General features: G+C 40.9%; 1 protein-coding gene across 1 annotated transcript in view; it reads right to left on the bottom strand.

The window, feature by feature from the left end:
- The window catches only part of LOC122771158 (collectin-12-like), a 49,105-nt gene that overhangs the window by 3,637 nt on the left and 27,159 nt on the right, over positions 1–18,309 (bottom strand). Inside the window, exons 3-17 of the mRNA XM_044028544.1 lie at positions 17,846–17,968; positions 14,501–14,587; positions 13,333–14,376; positions 12,433–12,981; positions 12,188–12,330; positions 11,985–12,094; positions 11,775–11,839; positions 4,951–5,043; positions 2,749–2,833; positions 2,392–2,467; positions 1,986–2,081; positions 1,714–1,860; positions 1,510–1,600; positions 1,137–1,329; positions 80–174 (exon numbers count right to left, since the gene is read on the bottom strand). Of these exons, the coding sequence (XP_043884479.1) occupies positions 80–174; positions 1,137–1,329; positions 1,510–1,600; positions 1,714–1,860; positions 1,986–2,081; positions 2,392–2,467; positions 2,749–2,833; positions 4,951–5,043; positions 11,775–11,839; positions 11,985–12,094; positions 12,188–12,330; positions 12,433–12,981; positions 13,333–14,376; positions 14,501–14,587; positions 17,846–17,968 (2,997 nt within the window). The remainder of the gene's footprint in view (positions 1–79; positions 175–1,136; positions 1,330–1,509; positions 1,601–1,713; positions 1,861–1,985; positions 2,082–2,391; positions 2,468–2,748; positions 2,834–4,950; positions 5,044–11,774; positions 11,840–11,984; positions 12,095–12,187; positions 12,331–12,432; positions 12,982–13,332; positions 14,377–14,500; positions 14,588–17,845; positions 17,969–18,309) is intronic.

The raw sequence follows: 18,309 nt of genomic DNA, 5'->3' as shown, positions 1-18,309 counted from the left end.
GAACTGGCTATGATATAAATCGATAAATGATGTACTGTGTGTGTGTGTGTGTGTGTGTGTGTAGTGGGTTTATACTCACTCATCTCAGGCTCGGCAGTGAGGTCAGCAGTGACAAAGTTAGAGGGAAACAGCCCAATTCCCTGGTACGTCTCCCCTTTCCACCAGTTTGGGTCACTGGGAAAATACAAAACAAACACTTTTGTTTTGTTCAGCTATAGATTGATTTTTTTGTTGTTTTTTTATTTACATAAAACTGTAAATCGACCAAATGTTGTTCTGATCAGTTGAGTCAGGGCTCATCTCAAGAGCAGGCTTAATGACAATTGTCCACCTTATTGCATCAAATCAGTGCAGTTATTTGACAAGTCCTTGTTTCTTGTGTATACAGCAGCAGAGGCAATCGCAGTTTGTCAAAAATGACTTTCCTTGTGAAAAGTTAGGACATCATTGGGCATGTCAATGAAAGTTATAGACAAGAGGAAGAAGGAAGGAAATTAAGAACAAGCAGTGGTCTCCAAAAGAGGTTCCAAATGAACACATGAGCTCAATAGGACCGATTAGACGGCAGGAGAAACTCCACAGAATGTCCAGAGCGACTTCTGTGGACATTTGTGTTAACACTACAGTGCAGTGCATTTTTCTGTTGGAGCACGAGAGAATATTGATCAAACCAGATCCAAACCAGCCAGGCGATCCAGGGTGAACACATTATTTACTGACTCTTGTTGGCAACTGTCATCATGGTTTAATTTGAGTTGTGGTGGAAAAGGATAACATCCACCATGGATAGCTGTACTAGCCTTTGTATTGCATTCACTGTCCATTCGTAATTGGTAAATCCCAACTCTATACAGAGACACTTTACTTTCAATTACTTATCAGTTTCTACTTATTATTGCTTATTTTAACTCATTATATATCTATTTATTGACGTTTACACCATATTTTCAATAAAGCAATAAAAAACATAATTTGAGGGCATTTTACAAATTCAACCCGACAGATCCCAATATATCCTGATGGGCTTGGGTCAGGTATCAATGCTCTAGTTTACAAATACAGAACCCCTGATATGCACCGAGTCTGGCTTAGTGCATGCCTAAACGCACGTGTGAGTGCGTGTATTAAAAGATTACCTATCGTCCAGGATGGTGATGATTTCTCCCGACTTGAAGGTGAGCTCGTTGTCCTCAGCAGCCTCAAAGTCATAGATGGCGCGGACTTTTCTGCCATCTGATTTGTGTGAGGATAGCTGGTTGGTGTTTGGGTAAAGGCTTGACAGAGATGACTGCGGCTGCTGACGTTGCTCCTTCAGTGAAAGCTCAATAGCTGCAAACATGAGTCACATAGTCTCTTAGCCCGTAGGAAAAAAAACCCATTGATGATGTTCATTAATCCAGAATAAAACACCAATGGCCCTTTAAATACATTTCGTAACCGACACCTGAGGACTGAGAAACAGACCCTTTGTGAAGCTTCCACTAAACGACAACCTGAAAGCCTCCTTACCTTTGGCCAAATCTTCCTCCTCTTTTTTATTTGTTGAAGTGGACGGATCCTTTGCCACTAAAGCGGGGCTTGCTTTTGCTTGTTCTGCAGCCTGAAATCATATGAAATTATAAGCAGTATGTATTTTTACTTTTACTAGAGTATTGTATCATATATACACAGTAAATTAATCACAAGTCCCAAAAGAGAAGAAAAACAGTCTACCTGGGACCCAACTGCTGGGAAAGTAACACCCTGTTCACGTAGATTCTTAATCATTGCTGAGATCAGACTGAGTTGTGGATCACTGCGAAAGTCCTCTGCCCACTCCACCATTAGGGCCTTCAGTTTCTCACACACCTTGGGATGACCCTGGAGAAACATAAATATAAAAGCAATGTTATGAGAACAGAAATGGTACACTATTTATATAAAACAACAAAAACGAGTCCATCTGCACAATCCACAGGCAAAACAAGGCACAAATGAGCACATACCTTATTTAAGACATTACTGACTTCACTGGCAAACTCTCTCGAGCAGACCTCCAAGTGAAATATCTTCCCACAGTTTGACACGCAAGCACCTAGAAGCTGTGAGAAAAATGGGTAAAAAAAAAATATGCTCATCTGACTTGCAGACTGATCGATACCAACAAGCAACAAACATGTCCTGTGGCTCTGACTTCAATGACATCTCAGAAAACAGATTGGGTGAGGGATTGAGTACAGGTCCATGGCATCTCGAATGACACCACAAAAAACACATTCACAGGTTTGAGGACACATATGGCCACATTCTTTTAACCAGGTCTGACCACGGGACCAAAGACACACGTTTCAATTCCTTGAGCTAGATAATCACACTGAGCCACACATGTCTGTTTGTTACCCGTCTACTTACAGTAAGTGCCTGCATGGCAACATGAGGATCCTTATGGTTCACTCTTCTCATAATAGAGCGGAGACATTCTTTAGGCCTGCAGCAGAATGGTAGAAATCAGGGGTTGTGGAAATGAATTGCTTGGCCACAGGACAGTATCACCATACATTTTTGCACTGGCAATCAATATTCATCTTCAGTTTCTCATTGAACATTTAATGTCCCTGGTCTTAATCTACTATCCTGGGCTATGAATTTGAAAAAATATGGGGGGAAAATTATGAAACAAAACAGGGGTGAAAATAAAAAATAATAATGAAAAAAACACAAGTAGATGCGTTTGTAATGTTTGGATTGGTACGAAGACAGTTAACTCACCCAGTGCGTGACTGGCCAATCTTATCACAAATGTCCAGAATGAGGCCCCAGTCCTCAGCTGTGTTCATCTCACTGGTTGCTTTCTCTGCAGGAAACACCAGCAGGCAAGTTACATATCTGACATATTCATAAAATAACCTTAAAAAAAAGACAATTCTAGAGCGATACAGAGGACTATCAACAAAACCTAAGTCCCTTATATATTGTATCAATTAGGGATGGTGAAAATAATATTGAATTTGCTAGAAGCTGTACCCCGACTGCAGAAGGATTTGTTTTGTTTTCTGGAGACTGAACATTTGAATGTCATTTGTATGGACATTTTTAATTCAAATTTATCCTTCTGCTTGTATTGACTGATAGAAATAGCACAGGCTACTTCTGGAAAACATCGTTGACATGATATTATACGTTATACTTTATTGTTATTTTACATTGGTGGACTATGAGTCATTTATAAATACTGAAAATAGAATGGCAACTAAGAATTATTTTCATAAACATTTCCCAAACCAGAATAGGCAAAAAACACCATCTAAATTAACCGTAGGTGTGAGTGTGAGAGTTAATGGTTGTTTATCTCTATTGGCCCAGATACAGACTTTTCACAGAGACACTCTCTTCATCATCCTCTTCCTCACATAAACTTCACACACACTGGTATAGTGAAATTAGATTAAGATGGAGCAAGAGATATGGTGACTCTATTAGTCAGTCAGTCAGTCATCATCTAACCGCTTTATCCTCCACCAGAGGGTCGCGGGGGGTGCTGTGCCAATCTCAGCCACATCGGGCGATAGGCGGGGTACACCCTGGACAGTTCGCCAGTCCATCGCAGGGCCACACACAACTAGAGACAAACAACCATTCACTCTCACACTCACTCCTACGGTCAATTTAGAGTGTCCAATTTACCTAATCCCCACACTGCATGTTTTTGGACTGTGGGAGGAAGCCGGAGTACCCGGAGAGAACCCACGCACACACAGGGAGAACATGCAAACTCCATGCAGAAAGGCCCTTGTTCCAACCGGGGCTCGAACCCGGGTCTTCTCGCTGCAAGGCGAGAGTGCTAACCACTACATCACCGAGTGGCCGACTCTAATAGTTATATTTTTTATTTATTTATTTATTTTGTTGCTTGTTTAATTTTCTCAAAATTCCTCAGGTCCACTTAGATCACATACCCTGGTTTATACAGTAAAACTGTATTTCTGATTTTCCTCCAAGTACCACTAGTCGCACACATACCACAGTTTGAGAACAGTTTGAAAAGGCAATCAAACCAATGAATTGATTATGAGGCTGTTAGTTTAGTAATAATCAGGTAATCGCCGCAGTCCTCATACTGAACTGAATAAAAATTATGCAATGTACAATGTGACCCATTTCAATTTGTTACTGAACTATGAATAATAATAGACTCAAAAACAGGGCTAAACGACTTGAAAAGAACAATTCACACTGAAATGACAGCACACAATCCCAAAACACCCATTGTGTTTGAGGGCTGTAGTTTGTATGTCAACATGCAGCGAGGTGTTGCGTTTGTGTACTTTGTATCCTCTGTCCACTGAACATGCTAATGAAATGGTTAACCACTTGTTTGGACACACACACACACACGCAGAGAAAAGGGAACACACTGTAACTATACGGTTTCACACGCCACTCCGCATCCTCTGTGGCTTCCATTACTGAGAGGGAATCGTATCATTGTATACAATACAATGATGAGGCGGATGTCTACCTAGCTGGCTAGCTAGCTCTAATTAGCTGATGACAACATCGGTGTCACACACGTATATTATCACATAACCCGAGCAAACTACGCAGTTAACACAAGCGATATTGCTTGACATGTCGGAAACAAACAGAATAAGAGTTAATAATGATAAAATGTTTGAATGCCCGGCTCTTAAAAACATTGTGAAGATTTCTGTTTGCTAGTAGATGCTAGCTAAGTAACAGGTACGGCAGGCTAAATGCGCTTACTGAGCATTCTGGCTAACTAAATCACAACAAACAGGGAAAACAGAGAGTATCAGTATCTGCTTGCATAAACAGCAATAAGACAACCATGGAACATGGAGAGCAGTGCATGTCCTGAGCCTGTACACCGCAGAACAACACAACAAAGCTGCCTGATCACAGCTCCATGAGCTAGTCGGCTAGAAACACCGCCGCTATTTGGTTACTCACCAACATCTTGGTCAAATGGGTTGGTCGTGAAGAGAGGCATTGCTGGGGTATTGACGACAACAGATTTTGCCTTCCCACGTTGTTTTCTTTTCCCTCTCTACCTTATTTCATTCAGTGAAAACGCATAGTAATGATGCTTGCATGGATGTCAAGGGAAGCTAGCTGGCTCTCCAGTCGTCCAGTCACTCCTGCGCCACTGACGTCGACAAGATAAATATCCAGCGTGGCTTACACCCAACAAAGTAACTGACTGTAGTGTAGTACTGTGCACCAGTGTTTAGTGGAATTACGAACCAAGACCTCCAAATTGCCTTTGAAGTTAAAAAAAAACCATGTCATTGTCAGGTGACGTGATCACGTGATACCACCTCATAGCTACAAAACAGTAATATAGACGACGAGAATAGAGACGTCAGAACAATTAAATGGTGGCGTTGGATTTTTTCCCCCCGCGCTCTGGGACTTAAATTAAATGTATTTCATGGATTAACATTATAAAGCTAAAGTGTGTGACTTTTGGTGGTTTTTGTTGTTGATGATGTTATTCTTTCTTTGTTTGGTCTTCATGAACAGTAATGAATGATGAAACAGTATTTGTTTGCTGCATCCTCCATCAAAAACAGGTATAATGTCAAGCAATACTATCAGATCTGACTGAGTGAGCCTTTGACCTTGTTTAGATGGCAGTCTAAATCGGATTTGTAAAGCATATCCAATCAGAATTTGATCTTCCTGACCCAACTTCATATTATATTCATATGTTCATATTATATACTGCAACTAATCAGATCCGATATGCATGTGTCCATTGTCTGGTCTAGTCTTCCACGTGAATTTCTATAGATGCACAGAGGTATGTAGGGTAGTGACAGAGATAAAGTTTGGGACAGATGGACATAAATAAAGCGGATGTGTGGCAAATGGAGTGTAAATGGGCCTTGAGTCCTTTCCTAACCACTTTTCCTTGACCTCATCCTTGACCAACATCTTATAATCAATGAATTTAATCTGAAATCTTCATATAGCACTTAGAAAGATAAAGGATAAAGGATAAAACAAAAATAAAAACACAATAACAGAACAGCTAAGATGATTGCAGTATAAAACAACATTTTCCATCTTGTGCACCTGGCAAACCTGAAACTAGTACTACTGTACACTTTGTTTTCTCTATTCCTCGGTCATCTGTGGATAACATGTTAGCACAGCACCACACATTACTATCATTGTATGTTGATTTAGTGTAATTGTATGCAGTTAATAATATGGATAATGAAACATCTCACTAGAATCTATTAAAAGAAATAATAATAAGTATGGCTGAACTCTCACTCCTAACTTGATCCACCCTGAAATGTGCTACCATGTACTGCAAAGACTCTAAATCTGTGAAAACTATTATGTAGTGAATTTGATGAATCAGCCATTTATTTTACTGAATTGTGTATTGTTTTCTTAAACTTTTTACATTGTCTGCTACCTTTTTTATTTTATGAGCTCACATTATTACAGTTTTCATTGCAAACAAAAAGGTTATTTCCATCTAGACCACAATGAACAAATGTATTATTTAAAAGAAAAAGCAGCCTCTTGAGATCCGTGATGTTTTTATTTTATGTATGTGAACATTTTATTTGAAGAATGAATAGTTTGTCATTTGTGCGTTGCATTGGTGACGGCATGAAAGATATTTGCAGCAAGGGCACGGGAGCCCCGTTGGCTGGGATGGATGCCGTCGCCGCTAAACAAAGATGAATTCTTCCAGAAAATATTAAAATTGTCAATTAAAACAAATTTGTGTGAGGGGCAGACTGATTGTAGCCATATGTGGAGACAGAGAAGCCTGCTAGAATGCAGTACACTTTTGCAAAAAAAGGGGATTGGGCCAGAGATAAAAACAGATTTTTTACAGTTTTTGAGCAGTTGAAAAAGACTGTTAAACGTGAGTTTCAGTACTTCTGGCGTTTGAACAGAGATATTGTTGGTGCCAATATGGATAACAACATTCCTGGCGTGAGTATGTTTTCTAAGGAGAGATGGGATCTCTGTAAGCAAGTCCAGAAGTTTGGCATTGGGAAAGCAGAACGTTCTGGCTGTTTTTAATTTTACGTTTCTGACAATGGAATCGCCGATAATCAATGTATCATAAGCAGGGGAAATGAGAGTCTGGACCACAGAGGGGTCTTCAGTACGAGGAGTGTTCTGCACACAGTCTGGTCGTAAGACAGGAGCGTGTTGCTTAAGAAGACCATCAGTGATTGAGCTCTGTGACCTCAACACTGCTGAAGAGAGTGGAAGAGGTAATGGCGGTCGGTTACCATCGGGTTTACTGACCACTGGCCAACAGTTAGTGTTAGCAAGAGATCGCAACTTTTTCTTTGCAAAATGAGCCATGTCTTTTGCCACAAGATGAGTTTTCATGTCATCCATCAGGTGAACCTTTTGCATAGAGCACTGTTTACAGGCCTCCATGTGTCTGGTAGGATCTTCAGCTATTTGGGTCTCAGCTGAACATCTGTTACCACCAGGTTTACTGACCACTGGCAAGCAACTGGTGTTCGCAGCAGTTTGTAACTCTTTCTTAGCCAGATTAGCCAGGTCTTGTGCTTCAAGATTAGTTTTCATGTTTTCCACCTTGCAGACTTTTTGTGTAGAACATTGTTTACAGGCCTCCTTGTGTCTGGTAGCATCTTCAGCAAGTTGGATGTCAGCTGAAGATCTGTTACCACCAGCAATTAACTCCTTTTTAGTTGGTAGAGCCATGTCTTTTGCCACAGGATCAGTTTTGTATTTGTCCACCGTGACAGACCTCGTTATGAAAAGGTGTTTCAGGGCATCCCTGGGACAAATTCTCTGTTCATCATTCACACTTAGACAACATTTCAGGAGGTCGAAAAATGTAGCCCTATCTTCAGCATCATCCTGTTTTGATCGGTGGACCTTTGGTAGATCCTTAAAGGTCTTGGCAAAGTCAGTGAACTTCATAGAAACTTCTGGTTTGAGACCAGTATCACTCTCGTACTCCTCTGGTGCTTTTAATCGCCACAGTGCACACTCATCCCTGACAAAATATATCGAGCTGTGTTTTCCAGTATTTATTTGGTGGTCGTTTGGCTTTCCAAGCAAGCATATCGCAGTTTTCATCCACTCATATGCACAGTTGCTGGGGAAGAGGCGTAAGCCAAAGTACATAAATGCCATGATGCATCCTACTCCCCATATATCTACAGCTTCTGACAAGGGTAGGCCCAAGTATACTTCAGGGGCCCTGTATGCAGCAGCCTGTATGGTCATTCCAACATTTACTTCAGTCACTGAAAGAGCCAGACCAAAGTCAATCAGCTTGATTTTGAATGGCTGATCATTGTGATTGACAAGCATTATGTTGTCAGGTTTTAAGTCCGCATGCATAATGCTAATATTCGTTAGAGCCTCTAAAGCCACCAGTAGTTGGTGGGTCACAGAGCGAATTCCAGTGAAACTTAGTGGTTCAAACGCCTGCGCCTCCATCAATTTCCACAGAGTCCTGTCCAACATTTCAAAGACTAGACAAGAGAGGTCGTTGAACTTGAAATGATCAATGAATTTAACAATGTTGTTTTGGTCTGGGTCAAGAGCCCTGACTTTCTTTAACATAACCAGCTCTCTTTCACTGCCGTTATTATGTTCACTATTTTTGGGGATTTTTAAAGCCACTATCTTGCCAGTGTTTAAGTCTCCACATTTGGCAACTTTGCCAAAAGTTCCCTCTCCAATAAAGGCCATTATCTTGTAGGAGGTTTTACTGCTTTCGAGAATATATCTGTTTTTCCCCAAAAAGGTTTCCATGATTTTATTTCTGAGAAAATAACCAGCAATTGACTGGACAGGTGATTGCACAGGGTCATGTGTTTTCCTCGGAGTACCTTTCTCCAGTAAGTTCCAGTAGGCTGTACACTAAGAGGAGCAATGCTGCCCTCCACAGTCCGAAGTTCCCAATCACATTTTTAAGTCCGAAGTTCTTTAACACTGATCAAAGTGCGAAAGTGTGCCTGGCTTTTATACAGTGTTGGTTGCCGTGGTGTTTAACAGCAGTTGGCATCCATAATGTTGCATCACTGCCTTCCTCTGGATTCTTCTCCCTTCTTTATTCTGTGTTGTAGATGACATTCTTTTTCTCTGGTGTTTTTACGGCAGTTCACACTCACAATGTTGTATTTCTTTTCCGTCTTGCGGCGACCTTCCACTCTCCTCAGAATTTTTAATGTCATGAAAGTACTGCCTTTTAGAATTCCACAGATCAAAGGCATCAGCCTTATAACATTTGGTTGGTTGGTAGTGTTAATCGATGACATTTTGCCAGTTTAGTATTGGTGGTTAATGGCGGTTTGCAGAACATAATAGAGAAGCATTCTGTTGTTATAAGAGGAAAGAATATAAATGAATAATTACCATTTATAACATCACAGGCAACAAAGAAAACAACATATATATATACACACACATATATATATATATACATATATGTATATAGATATGTTTTTTTTTTTGTTTGTTTTTTAAAAGCTAATTAAAAAGAAATAATAGCACATGGTCATAAAACTGTCTTTAAAGGTGGGGTTTTCAGCCAGAATTTAAATAAAGGCAGAGAGTCAGAGTCACAAATGGTGAATCACAAGTGATTATATCTGACAAAGGATGTTGAAGATGGAGCTGCTGGGCAGGAGGAAAAGAAAAAGACCAAAGAGAAGATTCATGGATGTTGTGAAGGAGGACACAAGGACAGTTGGTGTAAAAGGACACAATGGATAGGACAACATTGAGGCAGATGATCAGCTGTAGCAGGAGGTGTAGTGGGCAAGATGAAGATGGAAGATCAGAGAGTGTGACTGTGAGTATATGATAAATTCGGTTCTGGACCAACTGAAGTTTCTAAAGAAGGTTTTGAGGAACAGTGACAACAATAGAGTTACATTAACTGATAACAGTTTGGTGTAAGGTCTCAGCAGCTGTGATTAGTATTCACTGAGTGACACTATTGACGTGTGTGTGCATGATAGTGAGCTGGCACCCATCATGGCAAACAAAGGCAATTGTGTCAACGCTGAAAACATCCTTAGGAGCTTATGGATATTGATAAAGTGATAGTTGACAGAGATGGAGAACTTGCCTGTCACCAACAACAGAGCCACTATTCTCAGCATGATGAATATGGACCACAGAATCCACAAAATCAGGATCTATGATCGTTATGACCAGGATGTAGGTATCAAGGATGAAGTAATATTATAAAGAAGAATAAACACACAAGTTTACAGTATATTCAGTTTTATTGTGATAAGTGTCCTGGCCTGATCCATAGGAACCTGTTTATTTAATTAAGGCATAATGAGCCGACTGCTACTCAGCAAATTCTTAAAAACGTACCATACTGTCTTACATATTGTATTCGGCATAATAAAAGAACTTATCTTATACTGGCTACACTTCAAAAACATTGTCATATTGCTAGTGTATGCCTCATAGTCTAAAATCTAAGAAATACGATCCTTAATAAAACAGCAGCACTGCCCACACTGAGCGTCTCTTATCAAGAAATTTACATGGATTTCATTTCTATTTGTCCTCTGAGTTTGCAGTCACTTGCTGATGGTGAGTGGATGCTCATGTTTATTGCTGTGAGCACAGTCCTGGCCATGTGAAATCTTCAACAGTATAAAAATAGTTCTACTCTATTAACAACGGCATCCTCTGATAAAGAGTTTTACGAGAGGGATTGACTTGAGGAATAAAAGTCGTATGAAATTATATCTCGACCAGCAATGTACCTTTTGTGAAATATTATTTACAGATACACCTGTACAACAGTGGCTACACATTTGGCAACTTGACTGCGTGTAGCCTGAATATGATGAACAACAACACAAACGCGACACCGTTTTATTCCAATTGTTCTGGCGCTGAAACAGTCTTTTTCCATGAACATGCAACAACCAATGGCCACACATCAAATCCAGAGTTTAAGGTGTGGACACAAGTATATAGCAATTAAAAGAAAACGTGTGTTGCGTTTTACATTTTTTGTTCTGTGTAAACTACATTCTCATGTTGCCCTCAGTACAAATACTAACTAAATGCCGTAGTGGGTTGGCTCTGTGCTCTTTCTGTCCTCTGCACCAAGCTGTGTTGTAAAGTGCCTTTGACACAAAGACCAGCCCAAGTCTCAGTGAGGCTCAACTGGGAAGTCTTCATCAGGGAGTTCCTCAAGGTTCCTCCTCATTTCAATTAGATTAGATCCAAGCATCCTCATCCTCAACTTCAGCCTCCTCGCCTTTCTCCCATAGACAGCTCGCACTGTCTTAGACGGATGCTATAACACTGGAACTTTAACTGTAACACATCACACAGGGGAGAACAGATGTGCTTACAGGCTAATATACAACATTTGGTGCAAAGGTAATAACACAACTACTGATCATATGATCATTAACAGTCTTAGAATAGAATAGAATAGAACAATAGAACAAGCAAAAATGGGAACAGTGATACAAGGCTTTTTAATTTCTAAACACTGCACCTCAGAATCAGTATTTATGTGTTAATGTTGAATAAAGATTCAAAACATGAGATCCAAAACAAACATATGTCTTACAGTGTATGAGGTTGGAATAAAGTACCACAGACAGAGTAGGAAAATCTGAATTATTTTCTTTGGTCACGTACAAACAAACAAATAGGAGCTTTGAGAAATTCAAAAAGGTACTTACGGTCAGAGGCACGTTCACAGATGAATCCAATTCGCTCAGTGCAGTAGAAATCGTTCCAGTTGGCATTATGGATAAGACCGGCACAGTCCTCGCCCTCCTCGTGACCATGGGTCCAGTTATCGGGCTGGCCAGGCTTCCACTTCCTGACAGCCAAAACATCAACCAAATGTATCACAGTCCAAGTACAACAGAAGGTATGTGTTAGTTCCACTCAAAGAGACTTAACTTTTTGAACTAAAAAAACAACAACAATAATTTTGTTTTCCATTTGCCGTAGAGGCAACTCACTTGAAAACAGGAACAGTCCCGTCGACCCACTTCCAGACATTTTCCTCCTCTCTGTCAGTGAGGCCCAGCCAGAAGAAGCCTTTTCCTCCAATTGCATTTCTCACAAATTGCTACGGATATAAGGACAACAGATATTTAACAGGATGATGACTTGAGAACAAGTTCACAAGAAAATAAGTTTGCTTTAGTCAGATTGTATCCACCTGTTCTTCATTGTCATTGATAATGAGCATATGAGATGACACGTTAGCGCAATACTGAGTGGCCTGATCAAAGTTGAGTCGTTGGGAGGCAGAGGAGATGTAATAGCAGCTGTCTCCAAACTTCCTGAACTCAGGTGGGCAACCTAAAATGTTTAAATATCAGAGTTATCAGAAACCACTGCCATGTTATTAAAAACCATATAATGAACCATATATCTGTTGTTTATCCTCATCATTGAACTCACCTGGTGCAGGAGTGGTGGCGACAGGGAGCTGGACCTGCCGGGACACAGACCCTTGTGGTTCCGCTGCTGGTTCAGGAAAGAGTTCAGGGACCTCAGTTGGCTGAGGAGGCTTTATATGTAGAGGTGGTGCAAGTGCAGGGATTCCTGGTAATCCTGGAGGACCAGGAGGGCCAATATATCCAACAGGACCACGAGGCCCATCCAACCCTGCAGGCCCAGCTGCTCCTCTGGGCCCCTGTGGCCCCTGTGGTCCTGGCACCCCTGGAGGTCCATCCCTACCTGGAAGTCCTGGAGCCCCAGGGTCCCCTTTTTCACCAGAGTTTCCAGGTCGACCTCCAGAACCTCTTGACCCTTTAGACCCTGGTATACCTCGCGGTCCAGCTCCACCCTTTGGACCTATCATGCCTGGTAGACCAGCAGCACCTTGCTCTCCTTTAGGTCCAACCAATCCTAGAATTCCTTTGTCTCCTTTATCACCCTTTCGTCCTGTCTGGCCAACTGGCCCCTGAGGACCCTTGTCTCCCTTGAGGCCCCTTGGACCCGGTGGACCTGAAGCATAATAACCACAAACACATAGAGAGTTTGTGTTCACTACTAGTGGGTGAAATGCAGAGGTCAAATTCACTATCATTATTTGTGTGTGAGTAAATAATAGCTAATTCTACAGTAATTCTTCTTTTCTAATTGAAAAACAAGCAACCAAAATTAGGAACAAAGACAAAGAAATAAATCATCAAGTAAAAGTTTAAGATGGTCCTAAAATATTACTCTGTCTAGGTTCAATCTATCGTTTACATATTATAATTATATAGTATGATTTGTCTTAATTTTGTTTCACAAATATTTGTGCAAAAAATGTAGCTTAAAATAGATTAACATGATGATGTAAAAACATCTTACCCTGCAGGATGGTGAAGTTGGTGATGAGCTGAGAGTGCTTGCTGTCCACCAGCTTCATCTCCTCCATCACCATGGACAGGTTGTTGACCTCTCTGTCCAACCTGGACGCCAGCTCGTCCTGCTGGACTCGCAGCTCTTTGCTCTCTGCTCTGGCGTCCGTCACGCTACCGTTTAGGCCCAGTAACAGGTCTGAATGTTGAATCACTGTCTCAGCACACGATCTAAGTCCATTCAGATCGACGCTAATGGCGCCGAGGAGGTGAGTGGCGAAGCTCACGTTCCCTGTCACACGGTCCATGTCATTCTCGTGTCTGTCTAACCGAGCTTCCACCTCATCGAACTTCGAGGAAGTGGTGTTGTCGTGGTCCCGCTGCTGGTCCATCAGCTCTCGCATGCTCTGGTCATGTCCCTCAGTGATGGCTGAGGTGTTCTGGATCTGGCTGGCTAGTGTACTTAGCTGAGCCCCTAAGTCATCCAGAGCTTCTCCATTGGACCGGGCCAGGGCAGAATTATTTGCAGCCAACACTTGGAGATTCTGCACCTTTTCCTTTAACCACTCCGTGTCGGCCCGGGTCTGCCACGCTGTCTGCTGCAGACCCTGGTAATCATTCTTCAGTTTCTGCACTGTCTGGCTCGCGTCTTCCACCGTCTTCTGCAGTGTGCTGAGCAGATTGCGTTGTTGGGACTGGGTGATGTTTAGTGCGCTGACACTAACCTGGGTCTGACTCTGCACTTTAACTTGACCCTGTAGCTCCGACTGGAGCCGCGCAGTGTCTGTCTGGAGGTCGTCAATCACACTGCTGTAGGAGACCAACGTTTCGTTGAGTCCACGCAGTGAGGCCACATTTCCATCCAGAAAGCTCTGCAGGGACACGTGGCCATTTTGCATGTCATCTCCTGTGATTCGAAGGTCATCGAGGATGTCCCTGTTTTTCGTCGACCTGAGTCCAATATCATTCAGTTGGCTCTGTAATGCCTCCAGATCTGATTTGAAAGTTTTGATTTCACTGGTAGCATTTACTGACTTCTCTCCGGCTTGGTCATCTGAGAAGGTGACAAACAAAACATTCATTTTACATGTTACACATGATGTGTTACTTATAAACAAACATCTCTCACAATTTTAATTGACAATACAATGTCTAAAGTTTGTGTTTTTGAGTCCTACCTAGTTTCTTTAAATCTGTCTCCACTGCATTTATCTTGCCTCCATAATTCTGCATCCTCTCCGTGACATTGTCCATTCTCTGGACCACTGACAAATGTGAAAAGAGGAAATAAAATGTCATAGATGAAATAGATAGAGGCACAGCATGCATTCAGTCAGCAGAGGGCGCTGCTGTTTTCATACCTCTCCAGTGAGTAACTGGAAACTCAAACACTGATTCTTCATGCAGGATGTTGAACAACGTGAAGAGTTTCCTGATACTTTTGCAACTGGGCAAGCGTGTGTCCGTTGATTTATAAAAGCCTCAATTTTCCAAGTACATTCACAAATTCCACTTCACGGGTATAAATAATGTCAAACACATGATGAACACCACATGAGAACACTTTCACTCTGGATCCACTTTCTCTTTGCCCCACACACACACACATCTGCACTCAGAGTCCTGTTCCTCCCCAGCACGGTTTGTTTTTCAGTCAGTACGAGGGCGTCTTGCACTAGAGGACATCCTGAGCGTTTACTGTTATCATTCCAGAAGTGACAAAAACATGGAGCAATACCATGCCCTCAGGACAAACAAAAACACACAGGCCCAGTTTCAAAGCGCTGCTGGGAGCTGGAGTCTGCATTTATGTCTTCGCTCCTTCACTTATTCACCTTTTAGCAGTGATTCCCAAACTTTCTCTCTTGAAGCCCCCCAACCTGAACCTCTTCCCATGCACACACACACACCATAAGAATTGTATGGGAATAATTACATAACGTATATACAAAGATAAACAGAAGTTGTAGGTTTCATGTGCTTCCATCAAAAAAAAAAAATCAAGGTAACTCTTGATTGCCTTGTTTTCTTTGTTGATACGTTTCTCAGACATGATATTGAGAAATGAGACTTGCGTATGCAGTACTGGTCACAGTAGAGGTGTTGGTAATAATTTGGGTGATAGTGAGTTCTGATTATCCAATAGAGTGACAGAGAATAGATTGGGAATTTCTAAATTGAGCTGCCGATCTATCTTTTATCTTTTTTTAAATATTTCAGTGACACAAGGGTGCTAAATTGAGTAAATCTTATAGGATACCCAAATTATGAGCCATATTTACCCAGTGTGATTTCTAGCAGATTAGCGCTAATCCATGCTACAAAGGCAATGGTAAAAACAAACACAAAAACAGTTTAATGGGTTTTTCACCAGTGGAAATGTATTCAATAGAAATAAACTCTCTTTAAATCAATAGCTGATTAATAAAATAAATAGATGTTTGATTATAGATGTTGTTTTAATTATAGAAAAAAATACTCAAGCCGATGAATCGACCAAAATAGTTGACGATTCATTTAGTAATCGATTAATAAACGATTCATTGAATAATCGTTGCAGCCCTAGTTCCCACTGATGCAGATCAGAGCCACTAACAAAACCAATAAAAACGTGCACAAAATGCCATTAACTGCATTCACATTTGTGAAAAACCCATTTAAATATGTAATTAAACAGGTTTGTTGAGTCATTTGAAATGGCAGGATTGTGAAACGTCTCAATATTTGCAGACAAGTGAAATAGTGAACGTGAAATAAATGAAGTCAACTCAATGGCAATGAATGGAGAGGACAAAAACAAACACTGCAACCTCAGACTAACTTGGACACATGCAGCCATAACCTGGGGTTCATGAGACAACAAATTGCTACCAAGCCATAAAATCTCCTCTGGGTTGCTGCAAGTTCATCTGGCAGACATTACAGCCAAACCATCAACATCACATGAGCTCTAACAGAGACCATCACCAAAGCTGAATCATGCTTCAGGGCATGACTCGGCTTTGGGTCCAAAAGTGCCAATTTGTGTTTTGTTTATTGGTTGACGTTTATTGGCTCACCGGGACACAGCACCTGTGGAGTAACGCTGGGTTAAGTATTTTTGCTGAGAGATATTTTGACATGTTTTCCCCACGAACAATTGTGCCACCAATGTGTAAGACATTCAAATCATAGAGTACATTCCATAGTGATGATTCCTGCAGTAACGTTCTGTTTCTATTCAACATCACATCCTTAGGTTCAAGGGGGAGAAACAGCAAGAGTGTGTTGCAGTAAGGACACCGCAGCAGTGCTATAATTTGTGTTTAATCTTTATTTAACCGGTAGTCCCTTGAGATCAAAATCTCAGTTGTAAAAACAAAGTAATCAAAAGAACACAAAGACACAAATGACTGAAGTGCTTAATCTTTGGCTGAATATAGGTGCCAGTGATTCTACAAATTTCATGGAAAAAAGAAAAGACAGAAGGGAAGAGAATCCTCTTGAGAGATAACGGACACAGAGAGAAAAATCCACTATCAAACACGTTTTTCTTGTTACATTCCAGTAGACACTAGGAAGCTGCTGAAATCTGGTGTTATTCTATATTTTCCAGATGTGAAAAAATTAGATGTTAAACAAAATGTCACACAAAAAAAAGTATTCTTTCAAAATATAGATTAACAATATATCCTCTTTTCATCGGATTTGTCGACAATAACAAGAAAATATGAAACTACTATTGGCACTTTTCAATTATACAGTTCTAGCTCGAACTAATCAGATATCAGGCACCTTGTTTTCAATGACTTTTTAGGCACATTTTAGTATTGACACAGCTTGCTTAGAACCCTGCCAGAGCCGGTACCAAAAAAAGCACCAGGTACCAGGAACTTTCACTAATGGAAAAGCAAAAAGAAAAACCTGTAGAGCTGAGCCAAGTAGTAGTAGAACGAAAAGGGCCATATGGCACATATTTGAACTATAGTCACTTTGCATGAATGTATTAGTAAGGCTGTATTTAATTGTAATGTGAAAATAGCTATAAAACAATATTAAGTAGAGGTAAATTTTGGAACATGAACATGAGAGGATTAAAGGAATACTTCACTGATTTGCATTTAGCGTTGTATTACTAGAATAGGGGTAGTATTTTTGAAAAATTGTACTTCCCAACCTCAGTTTCCGCTGAGTTGAGAAATGTCTTGATTCTTTTCTTTGTTGCGTGGCCAACAATGACACTTGATCCTGTTAGCGTAGCTGTTAGCAAAGATGGCGGACACTGTTTACATTCTGGGAATGAGGTCCAGTCCCCCTACGAGTGGGTCTAAAAAGTGAGGAATTAGCATTGCGGTTTCAAGGCTCGGACCAAGTGTCACTGGTGGCCACGTGACAAAGAAAAGAATGAAGATATTTCTCAACTGAGGTTGGGAAGCACAATTTTTCAAACATATTACTCCTATTCTAGTAAAACAAAGCTAAATGCAAATTGGTGAAGTATTCCTTTAACTGTCTGAATGTATTGTACTGATTTTTTGACTCACCTTTGTATCCAAGGACAGCCACTGCTATGGTGAGCAGCGCACAGAGCACGTAGAGCAGTGCAATAGCTGCTCGCAGCGCCCAGTCATTTTTACACTTGGTGCACTCCGAACCCTCCTGAATACCTGCAACATACAACAGAGTCCGTGTCACACATCAGTGGGTCTCCTTCATTCTAACATTGCAATGCCACAAATGTTGTGCAACTGCAGCAGGGAGCTCATAAAAAGAGACAAAGTCTAACCTTTTTTATTTGTTTTTATTTATACTTCATAATTACATTTAGTAGTGTAGAACTCTAGTGGGACACTCTGTGCCTTTTTTCAGCCAAGCATCTACTGGAAACATTTGTCCTCATGAATAGGCAAGAAGACTCACGATGAAAAATACTGCACATGTGTTATCCATATGACTGTAGCACCAAAACATAACAGCACCTTTTCCCCTCTGAGTCATCCCTCATTGT

Source organism: Solea senegalensis, linkage group LG1, assembly GCF_019176455.1.
Source record: "Solea senegalensis isolate Sse05_10M linkage group LG1, IFAPA_SoseM_1, whole genome shotgun sequence".
In the NCBI taxonomy this organism is placed as follows: domain Eukaryota; kingdom Metazoa; phylum Chordata; class Actinopteri; order Pleuronectiformes; family Soleidae; genus Solea; species Solea senegalensis.
The sequence above is the reverse complement of the archived record's forward strand: the minus strand, read 5'-3'. Positions and strand labels throughout refer to the sequence as shown.